This window comes from Manis javanica, chromosome 2 (assembly GCF_040802235.1).
Source record: "Manis javanica isolate MJ-LG chromosome 2, MJ_LKY, whole genome shotgun sequence".
Lineage (NCBI taxonomy): Eukaryota > Metazoa > Chordata > Mammalia > Pholidota > Manidae > Manis > Manis javanica.
The window spans coordinates 147,699,930-147,720,758 of record NC_133157.1 but is presented as its reverse complement, the minus strand read 5'-3'; the positions used below and the strand labels follow the sequence as shown (position 1 = coordinate 147,720,758).

The 20,829-nt window shown below is 37.1% G+C and overlaps 1 protein-coding gene across 4 annotated transcripts in view; it reads left to right on the top strand.

The window, feature by feature from the left end:
* The window catches only part of TOX (thymocyte selection associated high mobility group box), a 286,212-nt gene that overhangs the window by 248,034 nt on the left and 17,349 nt on the right, over positions 1 to 20,829 (top strand). For all 4 annotated transcript variants that reach the window (XM_036998280.2, XM_036998278.2, XM_073229570.1 and 1 more), the window contains exons 5-6: positions 8,432 to 8,662; positions 19,787 to 19,867. In XM_036998280.2, the coding sequence (XP_036854175.2) occupies positions 8,432 to 8,662; positions 19,787 to 19,867 (312 nt within the window). The remainder of the gene's footprint in view (positions 1 to 8,431; positions 8,663 to 19,786; positions 19,868 to 20,829) is intronic.

The following is a 20,829-nucleotide window of genomic DNA, read 5'->3' as shown; positions in this document are numbered from 1 at the left end:
AATACTTTGACTTCTTTGTACTATTTTTCTGAAAGTATAAAATTATTTCAAAATAAAATTGTCTTAATAAAGCTCAAAAAAAATACAGTCACTAGGTACAGAATTTTAGGCTGACAGTGATCTTCTGTCATTTTGAAAATGTTCTTTTACTCCAGTGAAACCTGATTTTCATTACTGCTTTGGGGAATTCTCCTGCTTCACTGTTTTTCCTTCTAAAGCAATCTGCCTTTCCTCTCTAGATAGTTTTAAGGTCTTTTCTTGCTTGTGGTGTCCTGCAGCTTCATTGTAATATATCTGTGTCTTTAAAAATGTTGCCTGAATTTATACACTGCTGTTTTTCATCAGTTCCAGGAAATTTTCAGCCATTATTATTTTCCAAATTATTTCCTCTACCCTATTCTTGCTCTCCTTTTGTTCCACAAGTCCAATAAGATATATGTTAAACTTGCTCCTCCATGATACTTTTCTTTCATATTTTCCATTTTCTCACCTATTACACCCTGAATAATTTATATGTATGAATTAATAAGTATAAATCCCCAGATTATAATTCTCTTTATAGCTATATGTAGTTTGAAATTAAAGCTGATCTATTGAGGTTTTAATTTTAATTATTTTGTATTTCCAGTTGTATTTGGTTCTTTCTCAAATCTGTTTGAATTTTGTTGTTGTTGCTTGCTGTTTACCCATATATTTAATCTCTTTTATTCCTTTAACCACTTGCTGATTCCAGTGCATGAAATCTTTAAGGTCTGTTTCTATTATCCATTGTTGGTTTAATGCCTTGTTTCATTTTGCTATTTTGCTTTTGGAATAAGAGCTGATAATTATTAGCACTTTATAAGAATTTTTTTACCAGACCTGGTTTGAAAGTGGATTCCTCTAAAGATGGTATGTGTTTGCTTCTGCCAAGCATCTTGGACCATGACAATTTTGAACCACTACTGGCTTGAAGTTTTTCATACCACCCAATTAGTTTGCATTTAGGGTGGAAAGCCTTATAAATGCTGGCTTCTGTTCATGAATTATCACAAGAGAATTTTTTCCCCTGTCCACTAAGGATCATCCTTGCAAATTCTGAGAGGACACATGCAGGGAAACCATTTTATTCCACCCTTGCATGGACAGTAGTATAACTGTCTCTGTCATGACTTGAACAGAAGCTCTCCTGTTAAACATTCCACTTTGGGCCAGCTGTGGACTTGGTCTTCTATCTACTGTGCCTTTGACTTCATTTCACCAGGTTCAGCAACTGTCTTCAGGATGAAAGCTGGTGTCAGCATTCTGCTGACCTCTTAGGTCTCCTCCTTTCACTTTTCCCTTCTAAGAGTTTCTTGCTAATTTGCTGGTTCCTCAATGTGTGTGCTTTGCCATACTGGACAGGAAGCATTTTTTTTCTCAAAGTAAATAGGAATAAGTCATTAGAGCAACAATTTAAAAAGCCTTTATTAAAGTACTTTAATGTACCACTATTCTGAAGGCAAAAAGATTCCTGAAATAAAGTAAAAATGATAAGCAGGCAGGTTCCTATAAACATTAAGTGAAGTTAGGCAATGTTAGAACCAAATGCAAGTCCCATTGTATAGCCATAGGACAGACTATTTAAAAGTGCAACTTCAGAGCCTGGTATTTTCTATATTGAACTGTATTTATTATGCAAATTGTTCAACAGTTCACATGAAAAATATGTATGGTACTTTTAAAGAATTCCTTACACCTCAGCAATTGAAAAAACATATACTCCTCATTTATCAAATTTAAGTATCCCACTGGTTAAGGCTGAATCTAACAAACTAGTTCTGGGGAAAATATAATATTCAAATAGCCAGTTAATACCTGATTCCAAAATAATTGTTCCTGAAAGCCATTCAAGGTAATTAAATTATAGTAGGACATCGTATTTTCAAGGTGGGTACATTCCTAGATGAATCACACTCTCGATGACTGAACATACTTGATTAATGCATGGAATAAAAATAAAGTGAGGCTGAACATAGCAGCTGGCATTTTATTCAGTGGGCCCCTATCTCAACAGCTGTGCATTCCTTATAAGGCAGGAGAAAGCGTCAACCCAAAAGAATAAGAAGTAAACTCATTGCCCCAGACAGGAAAATTTAGAAAAGAGCAAGTGAATCCAACAGAACTGCTAAATATAACTAGTAGGTGTATATTGTTACTGTCAACTCTTTTCCTCACTTTCAAGTGATTTCTCTGGACAGTAGCACACATTTCTTTCCTTACATAAGGCCACTGAACACTCTTGCCAAGCTCCCCCCACAACCCCCAGACAATACTCAGCTCTGTTTGGCAGAATCAAGGGTCCTTAAAAATGAATTCACTTTACAAACTCTGGTACAGATATAATGCCCCACACCCATGAATCATTTCAAAAGTATAACATTTCATATACGTTTTCCTATCATTGCTGTTTTGAGTCATTCAATGTACTGTTATTAATGATAATAATAAAGCCAGCTGTAAAATGAAAGAAGTTTCGCAGCCTTGCCTATTTCACAGTAACGAGATGACTTACTTTCCATGTTTATTTGAATTTATTCTCTGAAGGGGATTTTAGATGGCACAGTTTAGAAAGAAAGGAGAGAATGAATTTAAGTAGCAAAATTTTTCACTTCAGAAACAGTACCATCACAGAAAGTGCTGTGATATGCCCGGTTTCTATGGCAAAGATTTTATAATATTTACTTGATATGGTAAGAGTTATAAGTGGAGTTCTATGTTGTTTGTTCAGCCTATTATGCAGATGGTGCTTGATTAAAATCTATTTTAAACTACAGCGATTACTGCAAGATAGTGTGCATTAAACAGCTCTCCCGGCTCCATTAAAGGCTTTGGGACTGCAGCAGTTTATTTTAAATATGCTTATAGACGTTTCTAACTTCTCTAGGGACATTTCAATATCAGTGATTCTCTTTCTTTGAGAGTCTTAACTCCTGTACTCTGTATTCTTAAGAAGCATTATCTAAGCGATACCATTAACACATGCTTTCTTAAGGTGAAAAATTATTGTTTTCTTGTGATAAGTTAAATATGTCACTATAATTAAGCAATAAGACCTGACAGGAGGCAGATTACCAGAAGCCTAAGGACCCGTCCAGGGATTTTAGAAATAAACCTATGTCTATAAGTAAGTCACATGAAGCACATGCATCTGTGTAAAGCTCATGTGAGATTAATGTTTTTTGTGTTATTTATGTGTGTGTTTATTAATTCATTAGTACTTTAATTGATTGTGAAATAAGTCTGTGGGTGACCAGGATTACAGTTAGGGTCTCAATCCAGCCACGATTTTCATAAAACTTTTATATGTGTTTCAAATTCCCTTTGCCTTGTAATTCTAAGCCTTCACACACTGAGCTAGAATACAGGAGTGGAAGTGTGTGAGCACCTGCTGCCTGTAAGATACCATCCTGATACTGTGAGGATGGACAGATTAATAGGACCTGGTCCTTACTTTCAATGTGCTTGTCATCTTGGGGAGTTTATAGTTTTGCATTACATGGTTTCTCCTCATTCTAAAGATTACGATGTCAGAATTAAATTTTACTCTCCAGTTTTAGAACCCTAGGAATTTTAGAAATACTGTTTTCTAGAACAGTGCCCAGTGTACAACACTGCACTGTCCAATATAGTAGCCACCAGTCATGTATGACTATGTACATTTAAATTTAAATAATTAAAATTAAATAGGTAAAAATTCTACTCCTTCAGTTGCACTAGCCAAATGTGCTCTCTAGTCACATGTGGTTAGTGGCTACCTTTTGGACAGCACAGAACATTTCCATCTTTCCAGAAAATTCTATGAGACAGTGCTGCTCTGTCAAAACTGATGACTTTAGAAACTGGGGCTTCTGAAAGAATAGGATGTGAAATATTAAGCTTTCATCCATCTTTGAAATAATTCAGGACCCAGACAATATTCAAAATTAAGGTCCAGGGACCTAATACAAGTCCGTTTAGCTAATTTTTCCACCACACTCATATTCATCGTTTCTGTGTTCATTAGAAATAGTTGGTGGTCAAAAAAGTCAGGTATTTTTCAAAATGCAATCCTGTTACTGGCATGTAAGCAGATCCAAATTATAGCAACACTTTTTTCTATTTTGCATATTAGCAGTGACCATGCATTTTTCAAATATGTGCTGAAACTACCTCCGGGAGTAGGCCTTACAAATTCCCCATTCATTACACAGAACCTAAAACAGCAGTTCATGTCTGTACTCTCCCAAACACAGAAAAATGCAGAATAAAAAAAATAAGACCCCCACAAATGTGAAGGAATACCAGTCAGTGGTTATGTGGCACACAGCCTTACACTGCATAGAGTACTTCCCAAGTACTTGGATACATTAGACAGCAAACCACAACAGGGAATATTCATTCCATCATACTGCTCCTAAAAGCAAAGATACTGTGCAGACCCAGTAAGTCTTCATACAGGGAACATTGAGCTATAATAATAAATGATCCCCTTCGAACCACACTTTATTTATTTATTTATTCATTCATTCATTCATTCATTCATTCATTTTGAAAATAGAGATCTTTCATACATAGTTTTGTATTTCTTCTTTGTCCTGTTGTAACAGCCTGAAGTGAAAGGCCATTATCTTCAATCATAGTTCAGTTCTATGAGAGTTAATTCTATAAGCAATCAGAATGTTAGGATCCAAGAACATAGTCTTAGTGATCTAGTTTAATTACTGAAGGAAATGAATATTTTAAGTGTATCCTTTACATGGGTCTTCTCAGATGTCAGGTTTTTTTTGCATGGAAGATAATTCAAGCGGAGGTTAGCATGAGTATTTAAAAGGAAGGTGTATTGATGTACTTCTGCTTTCAGACATGGTGAAGACAGAGCGGCTGTAAAGGTATGAGACTGACTGGGAGACTGGCCTTAATGGGGAGTGACGGCCCTGCTTTAGCGCCTCCCAGGTACTTGGTCTGATGCCGTGGAGGTACGCTCCACAATGTGTAAGCGATAGCTCCTGAGCTTTGAAAATGGGAGGCAGAAGTCATGAACTAGTCATGAAATGCTCGCTTCTATTAAATGAAACTGAGATTGATCAAGACTGCATTTGGTTGACCCTACAGACAAGCCAGCACAATAGGGAAAGCCTCCAGACAATGAACTAAATTGATTACTTGCATGGAATTGTTTAAGAGTTTCCAATAGGGTTGCTATGCATGGCCTCAAAATGATAATTTGTGGATTCGATACACTTGATAGAGCTTACAGCTTCTCCTGTTACCAGGTGTCATCCCTAGAAAGTAGGGCCATGTTACCATAGTAAAGGGTGACTGTCCTTTCCATGACAGCAGAACATCACACATCCAGGAGATCGGAAACCAGCACTGCATAGTCCAAATACTAATTTAAAAGGAAAGCAGCTGGACAATCAGTGGTTCAAAGACAATTTTGGACAATGGAAGAGGGACATTATTTAAACAATTTGGAAAAATTAAATTTGGAAAAAAATTTAATAAGTATATTTGCATTGCATCATAGGAAATTTATCTCTCTGACATCTGATCATTTTCCAAAAAGACTGATATAATCTGCAGTCATGGAGATTACAGTGTTATTAATTTTTAAATTAAAATGTAAAATGAGTCCAGGTATTAGTCCATATGGATAAGCATTCATTTTCCTACACTTTGTTCCCTGTTTCTAAATATTCCCAGTCCTTGACATCCTTTATTGTGGACTTTGTTGACTCATTTTTAGTTTTCTTTTTAATTAGTATTATCTTATTGTGAATACAGGAATGGTCATGTTTACAAAATTAGGAAGTGATAAAAAATATAAAGGAGTAAACCATAAAGATTCAGCCTATAACCCAGAAAATTACTATTAACATTCAGAGAAAACACGAACTTGACAGGACAGTCACCCACCCCAAAAAGGTAATGGAAACACTGTGTGCTTTTGGAATTACCTAAATACAAACTCAAAAAAGAGGACAGTTTGCAGCAAAAAAAAAAAACACCCATAAGAAACACTACCATTTAATGGCCGGATGGAGAAGGATGAGCCTAAAAATGATTCCAGAAACAGAGAGGCCAGCAAGGTAGAAAGTAAAGCCGAAGAACTGTGATGCCACAGAAGCCTCAGAGGACAGGGCACCCACAGAAAGAAGGGAAGACTGAAAGGTCCACTGGATTTAGCAGTGTGGCCCTTAGGGACCTCACTGAGCACCAAGTGGTGGGAGGCACACGGAAATGATTTGCAGAGGCTGTACATGCCAATGCAGCCAACCACTTGGAGGAGCTTGGTTGTGAAGAGTAGAAAGTTACAGCTACAATGAAGCCTGTCCGGGCAAAGAGGATGTTCCATTGTTTGACTCTGAAGGACTTAAATACTAGTTGTAGGATTAGAGTTAATGCCAGTGACTGACGGTAGTGTCTCCAGTAGTGGACATTCTGCTTTCATTGCAGTGAAGTCTGGGCGCCCTGGTAGTATTTGAAAGTTTCCCGGGTATTCTAATGTGCAGCCATATTTGAGAATCACTTTCTAGGTCATATTTGCCCACGTGTTTAGGTAAGAGCTAAATGCTAGTTTTCCAGTATCAATTCAGCCCCAGCATGCTGATCCTCTGGTGGGTTTCTGTGGGGACCAATCATGTCACAGGATCACCTCTCAGATCCATCCTTAGGAAGGTATCTTCCAGTGTTGACCGCATTAGCTTGTCAGCTCAGTTTAGAGCATCCTGTTCCCTTGGGGTGGTTTGATCTGCTCTGCTCCAGTAGACAGTTTCAAAGGGAGAATCTTTTGAATATCTCCCTTACTAAAGGCAAAGCCGATGAATTCACTTAACTTTCCCCTTCTCTTTTTAGTTCTTGGGGTATAGCTCTTAAACCATGACCATACAGCATCACAAACTGGTACGAAGTTCATTTCTGCCTATTCATTCAGTAAAATTTTAAGTTTCTACCATGTCATAATGAACACTGGAATATCACTTTGAAATTGTAAATGTGTATAAATGTGTACCCTTTCAGTAATCACAAAACAGCACTGCAGCTGGTTTGCCCAGAGAAATTTTGTAATTTGCTGGAGATTACACAGCTAAAAATGGTAAGGGAGGGCCTGGGTCTAGATTCTCTTACGTCTTACCCACTGACTTCTCAGGATATTATGCTTCCTCTCCAATGGTGATAGTTATTTTACCCAAATCACCCTGCCTGGCAACCTGTCCAAGTCAGATATATGTTACCTTAGGTTTGCAGAGAGAAGCAGAGCATCAACAGCCATAGCAATAGAAGGTGAAGGCGCAAAACCTCCTGTGACTATGGTGGCTCCATCAGCAGATGGTACACGTGGGCCTTGTGTCGGGCAGAGAGGCATGTAGGAAGAGGATTCCTTCAAAGACAGCACTACTGTATATTCATATTGATTCATATAATTTTAGAGCTAGAAAGAAATCCAAGCCAAAGTATTTCACCCTGAAGAGGTGCATGAAGTGACATCGCATGTAATTAGTTCATATCAAAAAGTAATATTCAGATGCAGATGTCTGAAATATATTTTGGTGTGTCTTTCCCACTTGCATCAGAATATCAAAATTATCCAAATATTTATACTTGAGGAAAATGGAAGAAAATAAAATCTATTATTAAACTGGATATAAGGTGATTCTAAAAAATGTCTAGATTCTAGGACTAGTTTCTAGAGATGCATTCTCCAATATGGCAGCCACTAACTATGTGTAGCTGTTTAAATTTAAAGCCATCAAAATTAAATAGAACTTAACAGTTTGTTCCCTATTCATTCTAGCCACATTTCAAGTGCTCATTAGTTACATGTAGCTAGTAGTTACCTTATTAAATCGTGTATATTATAGAACATTACCCTCATTGCAGAAAGTTCTGTTGGACAGCACTGATGATGCTAGTCTGCAAACCAGGAGCATTGCTAGGTTTTCCCAACAGCACACTAGCTCCATAGACCTAAGGCACATCAAAAGCCATTCAACTTTATTTATTGGACATGTTGCCCACTACTTTTTAAAAATCATAATTAGGAAAATAAAGGATAAACTCCCCAGAGGTAAATTGTTCATACAGGAGGAATCTGCTGCTACCACAGTTACATTGCCACTCGTCATTCAGCTTCCTAAATGAGATAAGGGAAAAGTCAAAAGAATTAAGGGAAATATTTAATAGTGTAATAATATTATAAAAAGAAAAAAATTATTCTAAAGCCACATAAATTGGGCTGAAAGAAGGAGAAGCATGCAAACTACATGAAGTACAATGTTTTGTCTAAAAACAACAACAAAGCTAAGTGTCCCTCAGGAATGCCTGGTATGGGTGAGTATATCTGTTTAAGTCTCAAAGGAGAAAGCAATATGATTTGTGCCCAAATTTTCCAAGTTCCCTTATGGTGTATGTAATATGATCTTTATTTCAGATCAATGGTGGAGAGAAGCGACCTGCCTCTGACATGGGGAAAAAACCAAAAACCCCCAAAAAGAAGAAGAAGAAGGACCCAAACGAGCCGCAGAAGCCTGTGTCTGCCTACGCATTGTTCTTCCGTGATACTCAGGCCGCCATTAAGGGCCAAAATCCAAATGCTACCTTTGGTGAAGTCTCTAAAATTGTGGCTTCCATGTGGGATGGTTTAGGAGAAGAGCAAAAACAGGTAAGAAAGGATGCAAAACAGAATGGGAATCAACATGATTTGAGAAAGTGTGTGCTCTTTAAAAAATGGCTTCTGGGGACTTTGGGTGAATGCTTCAGATACCAGAACTAAGGTTCTGATGAGAATGTGCCCCATCAGAACCAGACTTCAGGAGAGACACATAATTTTATACCCTTTAGGGCTCCTCCATAAAGAGCATGCTGGTTCCTTTGTTTCAAAGTTTATAGAGTGTAGTTACTTTTGGAAGGATTCTTGTATATCCCAGCCAGGATTATGTCATTCCTCAATGTTGCCAATGTGATCATAACCACCGAAAGCTTTTCAAAAGCCGTCCACACCTCTCTTCAGCACTTACTGTTCACCCTTTTGTTGTCAGATCTTCTTTGCTCTTTGCTAAATGAATCTCAAATTAAAGGTTTCTGCTCTCATCTGTTGCCTAAGGACCTCTAGGGTATGTTACTCAGTTCTAGGCTCTGTTAAATGAGACCAGATGCCTGGCTATTTTCTTCTCATGTGGATTGCCATGGGACAACTGAGAGCCACGCTCAGAGAGGGCCATGGGAGGCACTTTCCATCTCAGCCATAGCCTGAAAAGCCCAGAAGTTCTTAATAAGGGAATCATGGAAAGAGCAAGAATTCAGCACCTAGATGTAGCCCCACTCAACAAAGAAGCGATATCAATCTCATATTTCTAAACCAGGGACTGGATTGCTGTTGTCACCATCTGGAATTTCATTGTCAAAAAGAAAAACATAGACAAGCTTCATCATTAAATTACAGCCATTGAAATGATTATGAAGATGCAGCCTTAGCTCTTGCGGAATACTGAATTCTATTAATGATGGATTAGTCTCATATATTTGATTCTTGGTAGAGACATTTACTTCTCATCAGATCCAGAGAAGTATGTAAGAAACATAAAGTCTCAAACCTGTGTATATCCAGAAGTATGTATGTATTGTGAATCTTTATCAATATCTATAATATATACAGTTTTTTATACTTTCAAGAATGCTTTCACATGATTTACCTCATTTATTCTGCCCAAAACTCATAGATACTTTTATCCAAGTTTTTCAGATTATGAAATGGGGCTGGATTATTAAATTCACTCATTTATTCCTTCAAGAAATGTTTGTTCAGCATTTACTATGTGCCCCAGGCACTTTTCTAGACACTGGGACAGAGCAGAGAAGACAGAGTCCCCCATTCTGTTCAATGATTTGTCTAAGATTACATGGCTGATACATAGAATTACTGTAACTAGAATTAATCACTCAACGTATAGTTCTTTTTTAACAAACTCTGTGAAATCAACTATAGTTGTAATGGTAAAACCAGTTACTACGGAACACAGACCCTGCCCCCCTTCTCTCCAAGCCTCCTTTTCTGTAAGCCAAAATGTCTTTACAATCTGAAACTCTACACATTTCCTTGTGTCTTTTTCTAGATTCCCAGCTCCAGGGAATGGCTTCATAGGAAAAGCAAAAGCTTACCATATGGAGCACTAAGTTGCAAGAGTCATCTTCAAGGGCAAAAATCAAGCCCCTGAAATGTTCTTTATGCACTCAGTTGAACTACCCATCTCACTGTCAAGAGAGTAGTTGACATTGTGTTTTGTGACTTTTTAAAAACCTAATATAATTGTTTCAAAATTTTAGAACTGGTTTCTAGCCTGACTCAGATCAATTGCTCTCACACTCCCAAAGACAAGGGCTGGCTCCCAAATGATGTTGGACATTCATGGTGGAATTGTACTGTGACTTCATTCCTTCCCTCAGTAGAGCATCGCCGAATGAGAAACTCAGTGCACATCAGCCAGCAACCCCAGTCCCAACTCTCTTTTCTGGACTTTGTAACTATGATGCCTTGCACCAGACATCCCTCTTTCCACTTTGATAACCCCTGTATGTATTCTTGGATAGGCATCAGACTTCAATACTATAAACTCTTTTGCATTATGAGGTATATTTCCCAGAGGAGACATTCAGAAATTGATTGCCCTCCCTAGGTCCCAAGCAGCTCTTGATCACCAGAGGACATCCATGATTCCCTTCTGAAGATTCAGCTCCTCTCCCCTAACCAAGACTCAGCACCTGAGCCAAGATGTTGTTCCAAGACTTACAGGAGTGCCCTTAGCTCCTATTTTATCAGAGAAACTTCGTTTAATTTTGTGCATATTTATGCACTCATGTGCACACACTACTCCATTTCAAGAACCACCAGTTGTGCTCACTCCTCTGATTCCCCTTATCTCTCTCCCTGACCCTAGATACCTTTTTCTAATTATTTCCCACATTCATCAGAGGTACTCATGTGGTTTTAAGAGCAGTGGTTTTAAAAGGGGGAGGTCTACAAAGGCCTTCCCTAGCCCACAATTGGTCCTTTACCAATCATTCACTACTGAAATTATCAATATTAAAAGTCAGTGCCTGTTTCTGTGTTTCTGGTAGAAAAGAATAATGTTCTCATGATGAAAATTGGCTCTGTCTCAAGGCAGCAAATACAAAGCTGCAGGTTTTTCCCACTAATTCTACTATAATAAAGCCTTTTATTTTTATTAAAGCAAGAGGGGAACATTAAGATAATACTCAACATTCTTTTTGTCTGACCATAATAAGGTATTTACAGACCTGAAGAATATGAGATTCACTATTCTCAACTGTCATGTTAAAAAGGAAAATTACTCCCATTCTCCCATTCTGTCTATGAAAATTGGGGCTGGGCCTTTCTAGTGGAGAAATTATCACAATTATGATGTACTATTTAAGGGTTTTTAATTGTATACCTGTGATGACAGAACATGTTCGTCTTTCTCTTTTGCGTTTTACTTCCAACTTCATAAGTAACGTGTCATGAGTCTACCTTTGGGTTCTCCCGTAATGAAAAGAGGTGGGGTTTTTTTTTTTGGAAATTTATTTTATAAATAAAGGATGAAATTCTATAATAGTTGACCTATATAACTCATTGGTATTATAAATGAATTTTGTAATCAGAATCCAGCTATTACAAAAAGTTATGCCAAGACTGTTTAGGAATATACCTTAACAAAAATAACCATCTTTTTCTCTTATTTAAAAAAAGAATAATATTTTAAAATTTGAGCACCATTATCAAAACTTGCTATTGGGAGCAGCCCAGGTCACTCTAAAATGGTTTGTCCCCATGCCTTATATGAGTAAACAGGGGTTCGGCATAGCTTGTTGTTTCCTCTTAAAAGATGATCTGGCTTAATAAAAATAGTGAAACTACAGAGTGTGCTAAAAAGTATGGCTTGTGGCACACATAGGATGAAGGCCCATCCCAGAGATGAACAGAGAGGGGGTCAAATGAATTAAATTAGACACTCTGCTTACAAAAGGGAGCATATTGCATCAGGTGGGCCTCTGCTCTGCTGCTGCACAGCAGCTTGTCTAACAGTTGCAAGAATTGCCAGCAAAGCGAACATGCCTGCCTAGAATGCACATTCGGGCGTCAAGAGAATTTCAGCAAACTATCCAAAAGTGTTATTATGGTATATTACCACCTGTTCTTTCCCTTTATGTTGACTCACTGTGCCAACATTGTATAATATCTCTGTTTCAAACTTAAATTAATTGTATTTTACTCTCATTTAATATTCAAATTGGAAAGCACACATGCTGCTATGTATTTTTCAAAGAATGTTGCTGGAGCAGATTAGAGGCAGACCATTAAACTTCAAAATATAGGACAAATGGGCATGTTACAAAGCAGCCCCACGTGACGCTATTGGCATTGTCTAGGCAGCTGGTTGGAGTAGAAGGCTAAGATTTCGTGTGCCCCGATTGTTCAAAAATCCTGTTGTCATAATAGCCCACAATTATGAACAGCTACAAATATAAACACAAACTGGGAAAAAGGGACAAAATTATTGATGACTTATTAGGGGCTTGGAAAATTACAATATTTAAAGAAAAACAGCTATTAGTGAGATTACAATTGAATGTTTTCTTGACAGCCAGAGGTTACATGACTAATAGAGCTGCTGTATGTTTATATCACATGCTTCCTCATTGTGGAGTATAGGCGGGAATAAGAAGCCACTGCAGAAGGGCAGATCTTTATTTTCAGAATCCATGGTGAGTGAGAAACTATATGTACTTTCGTTTCTGTGAAGAATCTCTCAAAGAAGAAAAATCAAAAGGAAGCTGAAAGAAGCGATAAAAATCCTCCAGGAGTACAAAACCTCCCTTATGAGTCCCTTACCAAAGCCACTGAACACACTCCACGTATCAGAGAACTTTCCATTTTAATAGTTTGAAAGATGGTGCTGAATCTGGAAAGGGAGAAGAATTGTGTTTGGGATTCCAAACCGAGGTTTTAAATGCTAATGAATCGTAAGACAATGAAGAGCCCATTTCAGAAGCGTACTAAGTTGTTGAACAGGCACCAGATGGAGAAAGAGAAATGAATCATAAGATTGCTGTGGTGCTAGATATGCCGGTCTTTGCTACATATCTTTCACTGACTGGAACCTACAAAGAAAGAAAAATAATAACTTAACAAAATCACACCCTTTATGGTAGGTTCCTTGGCATTTCAGCAACCCTCAGCATCTTTTTTATGAGGTTTTCAGCTGAATTTCTTGTCTCTCCCCATTATTTCTGGAATTCTCTGATTCTGGTGTTCGAAATGTAGGCTCTAGGTCCACAGTGACAACAGAGAACAACTCAAGCCCTACTACTACATTAAACATTCTGTCCAGCTTTGAAGCAGAAGGGACTGGTCCAAAGATCTATAAAGGGTGCTTGAGTTCTTTTTAGCAATGTAAAGTCAGCTCTTAAGTGGAGAAAGAAAGTCACCTTAAATCAGAACCAGATGTAAATTACTAAATGAACCTTAAGTTCCTAATTGGAGACACAGTTGGGCTGTAATACATTTAGCAAATTACAAACAAAATGTTCTTGTTTACATTACATTAAATGGCTTTAAAGCTTCAGCCAAAGAGCTAAATAAACATGCTGTTATGCTGAAAGTGGAGTGGAAGGCCTGTTCAGAGTTTGGTATATGCAGGAGAAACCACAGCCCACGGTGCCCAGAGAGTGTATTTTTGTAAATGCTGGCTCTGTTGTAGATGGAACAGGAAAGACTTACCTCGAGATCCAGAGCCTAATGAGCAGGTATCACTTGCAGGGAGACTGTTTGAATACTGTAACATATGCCTTCTCTCAGGATGCATAATTCATATCCAAGGATATTAGCCGTAGCAGTTCAGTTCAATAGCAGCACCTCATTATTTTATCCCTCAGTATTTATTCCTATGTTTGACGCCTCATGAAATTACTGTTAATGTGTTTATATAAGGGCAGATCTGACACAAGTGGGAAGAATGTAATTTCCTACTCATTCTTTCCTGCTGCTGTGTCCTCTTCCCCTGGTAGAAGTGGCAAGTGTAAATAGTTAATTTGCTTCAATTATGAGCCTGTCCTGCTAAATTAGAAGCAGCAGGGACATGAAGAGCCAGAATTATACTTATGAGGCAGATGACAAACCCTCTGAGCCCACAGAATCAAATCATTTACTCCTCATCGGTGCTCAAACACCCACTACATAAATGCTGCTGGGGACTCCCCTCCTGCACCACCACATAGGATAAAATTTGGATTTTATGTCAACAATACTTAAGGTTAACTAAAATCCTGTCACCCTGTAACACTTACACATGTGCTTATCTTGGCCATTTCCTTATAAACATGATGTATTTTCCCAGATCTTTTTAAACAATGCGAAAAAAACATGTGAAACAATTGTTTGTTTCCAAGCTGTAGAATGCAAAAAAAAAAACTTGATTCATAAAAATTTGAAACTGAGCAATTAAAATTATTACAGGAAATGGTCAGCATATTTTATTTCTAAAATGCAGGCATATGTATATATACATATGTGTGTGTGTGTGTGTTTGTGTGTGTGAGTGTGTGTGTACATATAATTATTGGTACATAAAGGGGATCATTGCCCACTGGCATAAACATATAGAGTACACATATAGAAGTATTCTGTACTCAAATACAGTGGGGGCAGGCATTTCACTTGCAAGTTTTCATGACATTGGTAGGGAGAGAATTCGAACAAAATATTCAAGTCTGTTGTATCTTACGTATTATTGCTAAAAATGTTTGGGGTGGGCAGCTTGTATATCTGTATATCAAATCTTCTATTTCCTTTGATGTCCATTATAACATAGAAGATACAATTCAGTACTTTATCATGAGCCTTCAGGCTTATACTCACAGGAGGAGAAATCTGAGACTAGGGGTCATACACTCCATCACAGATATTTCCTGAACACCTGCTGTGAACACCTACTAGCACCTATATCTGGGGCTTCAGCTGAAGACAGAGAAGAGCAGGACCTGCAGCTGGGGGTCTGAAGAAGAGCATCCAGGGGACTTCCCTCATAGCTAGGAGGAGCCATTGAGTGAACAAAGACGAATCTTTGATACCAGGTCAATTTGATTCATACCATGGTTCTGCCATATTTGCTATAAGACACTGGTTAAAATAACTACCCATTCTAATTTTCTCATCTGTAAAATGGGGGTAATAATACCATTCTTGTTGAAAGCATTGAAGACAATATACATACACATATATATGTGTATATATATAATGTGTGAAAAAAGAAATGTACACAACAGAGGTATATTTTTAATGCCTTTATTTGTTTCTGTAGCTTCAGAGTCTCACAGCACAGCAGGCACATATTAAGACACTCCATATATTGTTTAGTGTAATTGAACAACATACTTGCCCCAGTCATCCTCACTTAATAAATCAAAAGATATACTTTATGTATATAGTTTGTAGCCATTTTTTCAGACAAGGAGCTTGCTCTGATACCTGCCATTCCCAAAACAGGCAACAAGGCCATTTTGTTGGATCAGATGGTTAGGGAAAATTGATAGCAAGATTTTTGTTACAATGTGTATTTTCAGTCGTCTGAGTACTACTTTATAAAGTTCATTGAGTTCTGGAATGCTTAAGAAAATGCTGAGCAAGTTACACAAGATAAAAATTTAACTGCACATAAGGACTTAGTTCTGTATAAAATACAAATGCATTTTCTCTAACTGTCCTAAATAATAACAGCATTGAAAGAAGCTGCAAACATTAATTTCTAAAGTATATGTCAGGGAATTATGATAAAATTGTAACTTCCTGTACACACCTGTATTTCTTATTATTTTCTAGTAAATATGAATTTATAGTGGGAAAAAAACTACATTTGAAGTCAACCAAACAAAAATGCTTTTAGATTTTTTTATAGTATTTAACTGGAATCCAGAATTGTAAGAATTGTACATTTTTTCTTATTATGACTTTGAAGGCTTGGTTGAAATAAACCAACACCAGAAATTAACTAAAGGCAAGAACAGAATGGAAGGAAGGAAGAAAGAATTAAATGGTATTTTTAAGATTTTGTGTTTTGTATGAGTTAGATGGATTGTTTGTTTGGGGAAAGAGTGGAAAGTAAAAGCGTAAAATGACAGATTGCATTAGAATTTTTTCTATTTGAGTTTACCACAGGCATTGATATTGAGCTGCTGATTTTAATTAGGGATTATTAGCCTATAAAAACATGGTATTAAAAGAATTTCAAAAATGGTTCAGTGAATCAATAGATTACATGAACAGGATTTGGTTTCTCTAGAATTGCTATTTGATGTCTATCTACATATGTCTTAGTTTTAGTTACTATATATATGTTTTCGTTTAACCACTGAGATGCACTCCTTAGATAGGATATAGTAGCTTTCTTAGAATAACAAACTGCAGCATATAACTAAGTTAGGACAGGATGAATTCAAAAGTGTTTGGATGAGCTGGGGGAAATGATAAATGATGTATTATGATTTTTAAATCCTCATCTGGCCAACTTTGCACTTTATTTCAAACAGCTGGAGACCATTTGGAAGCCATTTTGTAGCTCAACTGAGTACTAATATTTACTGTATGAATCACGTATCTTTAAAATATTTGTCTTTCCCAAACGTAACGTGGACATGAGCCAGACCCATCCTCCTGGGTTAGGTCAGATCGTTGCCGTGGGCTGCTCATTGCCAAACACAGTCAACGTCATCGTTGGTTTCTACCAGTAGATGACCTTCTCCATCCATGAATAGAAGATATGAAATGTTTTTGAGGAACATTTTACTGAGGATTTTTAAATATCTGTTCTAAGTAAGAATTTCCCCACTTACCTTGTATGTGTAATTCTTACCTATTCTTATCACTCTCATACATTTGAGGCATCTCTTCAGACATTTCCATCAAATACAGAATTCAAAAAGCATCTTGGTGCAATTTTAGAAGTTTGCAGCAGAAAGATATACAGGGTGTATAATACTGGAGCCATTAGGTAGTTCTCAAAGGTGGAGGTTCTAAATTACTGCCAGGGAAACCACCTCAGATTTTAATTTGGTCTGGGCTGCTCCCCTTTAAACATAATTACAGAAGTACACCTCCTGAAATTACCACCCTTTGAATCTTCCCTCTGAACATCTGCAGCTATTCAGGGAAGAGCGAATCCATCAATCCATGTAATGTGACGTGATGGGTTTACTCTTTTCTAAAGTGGTATTTAGGCACTTGCGCGATGATCCCACATAGCCAGTCATCAATAGGCAATAGGGAGCCATTTGTAGAAAACAGGGCACTCCGAATGCTAGTCAGGTATCCCCTAACAACATCGATCCCCAGCTGAAACCAGGAGGCGCATATTCAGCCTGAAACACTTTGTGTTAGCCACCTTTCTCCTGTGGTTGTTAATCACCAAATTTCAGGAAAGTTAACACTTTGTATGGATGTTAACTACTGGGAGCCCAACAGAGGCATAGCACTGTAATAACACTGTTGCTGTTTCAGTAGAAACCAAATATATGCAAGAAGATGATGGATGCTGCAATCAGGCCATCTGGCAACACCATCTTATCTGCTGCTACTTAGAAAATGATGTTTTGGGTAATGCTATGGACCAAAGGGTGTTATATTTGCCTTTGGAAGCTGAAAGAACCTTTCCTAGCTGACTGGGGGAACACTTGGAGTAGCATATTAATAAAAACATGCTAGAAATGCTTTGAGTATACAGATGCAGATTACCATCAAAGATACACTTACTAAACATTTGCTTCAGGGTCCTGAATAGGATTTCTATCTGTGTGGGAGGAGAACCCCTTCAAAACAGTTTTAAGGTAGTAAAAGTAAATGTAAACATTGTTAGTTCAAAGTCATTAATTATAAATTATGTCTCAGAGAAAAGATGGAAAGAAAAACTATAAACAGAAATCTGTCTCTTAGGAAAATAATAAATAAATGAAAAGCAGGAGAGCTCTATATTTCTGATTTTGGCTAAACCAAGGCATGTAATATATATGGGTCATACTACTAAATTTGTTGTACATTTGCTGTACACTAGCATTTATTTATGTGCGGATTTCCATGAAAGAATCTGAGTTTGACTTCCAATAATTAGCTTAGTAAATTGAGAATACTTTCGTACTTGAACCAAAGGATTTATTGGCTTTTTACTAAAAAACTTTTGAATTTCTTTAGTTTCACATTTAGTAAAGATGGCATAATGATTGTGTGATACTATTATACAGAATCTTAATTGCCTTACTCTAATTGCCTTTTATTATACCACAATGCCAAATACACAAGTCTAGACTGAAGACATCCCTAATGGAGAACAATCAGCACGTTCATTTCATAGGGTCCTTTATAATTTATACTTCTGTTGACAAGGTTAGTTATTTGTTTACCTTAAGTAAAATGTTATGCTTTAATTAATACATTCATGAGTAAATACTATTTCTCACACTGATTTTCACAGCTGGGGCCTTGGCTCAGCAAACCACCTTTGGCATCAGAAACCATAAATTGACCTCTACTGCCAATTTTGGCAGATATTTGGTCTTTGGACATAATTTATATTTAACTACTCTTACTAACCTAAAGCCACTTTTCAATACTAATCTCTGTCTGTTTTTGAGCTCAGCGTTACAAAACATTCACCAAGCCTCATTCCCTGCTATAAAATTCAAATGTGGGAAATTTAGAAGAGTTGTATCAATGAAAATGCATTACCATTTACAGAGTAAATGGTAAAAAATAGTTTGTTCTTTAGGGCTAATTTCAAAAGATTGCCAAAAACAGACTCTAAAGCCTTGAAAGTATCAACTTAATGGTAGCAGACAGCCATGCGTGCTCACTTTGGTAATCTTTCATTTTTCGACTCTAATGACTCCTTTCTATTTAACTTAGTGATGTGACCTTTAGCATACCAGTAAGTCATTTTTCAGTACTTTTGCTCAATTTACATGATTTTACATTTATTTTCAAGATGATTCCCTCTGAAAAATGAAAAGCTTCTGGAAGCTGAAGTTCCTTTCAGAACATTTTTACCTTTTCACAATGAGGTGACAGATCCGTGTCATCCAGGTTTTCGTTGCAAAGGACAGGACCACAGCAGGCTGCGCAGCATAGCACACATGCAGTCCTCAGCCTCTCAGGGACCCCGGTCCACTCCCAAATGTGTCTTTGACTACCATCACCAATTCCCGAGTCTTTGAAAATAGAACTTGAAAGCTAAAATTTTTAAGTAGTGACAAACCTGCAAACTCAGTACTGTTCTGTTAATGTACTTACTGAACATAACTGGTCATCTTTGAATTCTGTCCTTGTTTTTATATTTAGCATGAAACATGTATATCAGGATTTGTATGCACTGTAGAATTATCTGCCCATTATATAAATATGAATGGCTTTTTTACTTGCATGTGGTTTCCCTGGGAACCTTCATCAATACTATCCTTCTAAGCCAACCACCTCCACTCAAAGTAACCCAGATAAATCCTTTCATATGCTTAATGTAAAATGGAAAATTTTACTCTGGCTTATCTTCTTATCTAGTCTATTGCCGCACTTCTTAAAAATCTGTTTCCATAAGAAAACACAATCTTTGGGGAGAAATATATTATTATATTATGTTGTGTGTGTTTGTCACTCACACACACAGGCATGCAATTATGATTCTGCATTGTACATCTCTGGAAACAAAAGCAGATGCACTTTCTAATTTAAAACTCTTTGTTGTTGCTACAGGTCTATAAAAAGAAAACCGAGGCTGCAAAGAAGGAGTACCTGAAGCAACTAGCAGCATACAGAGCCAGCCTTGTATCCAAGGTAACGTGCAGTTGTGTGGTATTATGATGGATCATGGCCATCTTATTGCAGACTCTGATGGGCATTTAAAGAGCATAAAAGATCGCTTTAGCATTTCTCCACAACCCTCTTTGTCAAAAAAACAAAAAGTAAATCCTAAACAAAGTTACTTGTTTTGGAAATATTTGTTCATACCTAGAAGAACAGAGCAGCTTCCTGTGGGTCTTTTGTGAAATACTGTCCACCTGTGGATTATTGGTTTTGTGGATTAGTCACAGCACATTGTTAATCCTGAGTCAATTTTCTGTTTCTCCATAACCCCTCTAAGTTGGCCTCCTCCCCAGCACCCTGTCTGTTGACCTTTGTTGAGGAGATGTCAACTGCCTTAAATTCTAGCTTCATTATAGCATCATTAAGATGTAAGTCTGCCCCCTCCAAAAAAAAAAGCTGCATCTTTTCATTTGAAAATGAAAACACTTAAACATATTTTACGTTTAGAATATCTTAAACACTAGTCTTTTTTTGTATAAATACTCAAGAGCTGACTCTAGACTCAGGTTATTAGTGATATATTTTCCTTTATAGATTTCTCAGGGAGGTAACCCCAAAGACAGGGCTGAATTTATAAGTACCTGACACTGTGTTATCTCAAATCTGCATTTGGCTGTTACTTGGCTCAGTGTGGATTGGGGCTGTGGACTCATTCCATTCACTCACAAAAATATGTTACCTCTATTATCCATAAATACCTATTCCCCTTCCAACAAGCCTAAAATAATTATATAAATTAGTTTTTATTAGGGAAAATATACACAGAATATACTGATGCAGAGAAGAAAAGAGAGCACAAAATATAAATGTGTAAGATTTCAGTGCACTGTTGGCCTGATGCAACATCATTTTCTACTTCTAAGACATGAGATGGGAAAACTTAATATTTATTATTTAACTTTAACATTTCTAGCTCCCTGTACTCTCTCATC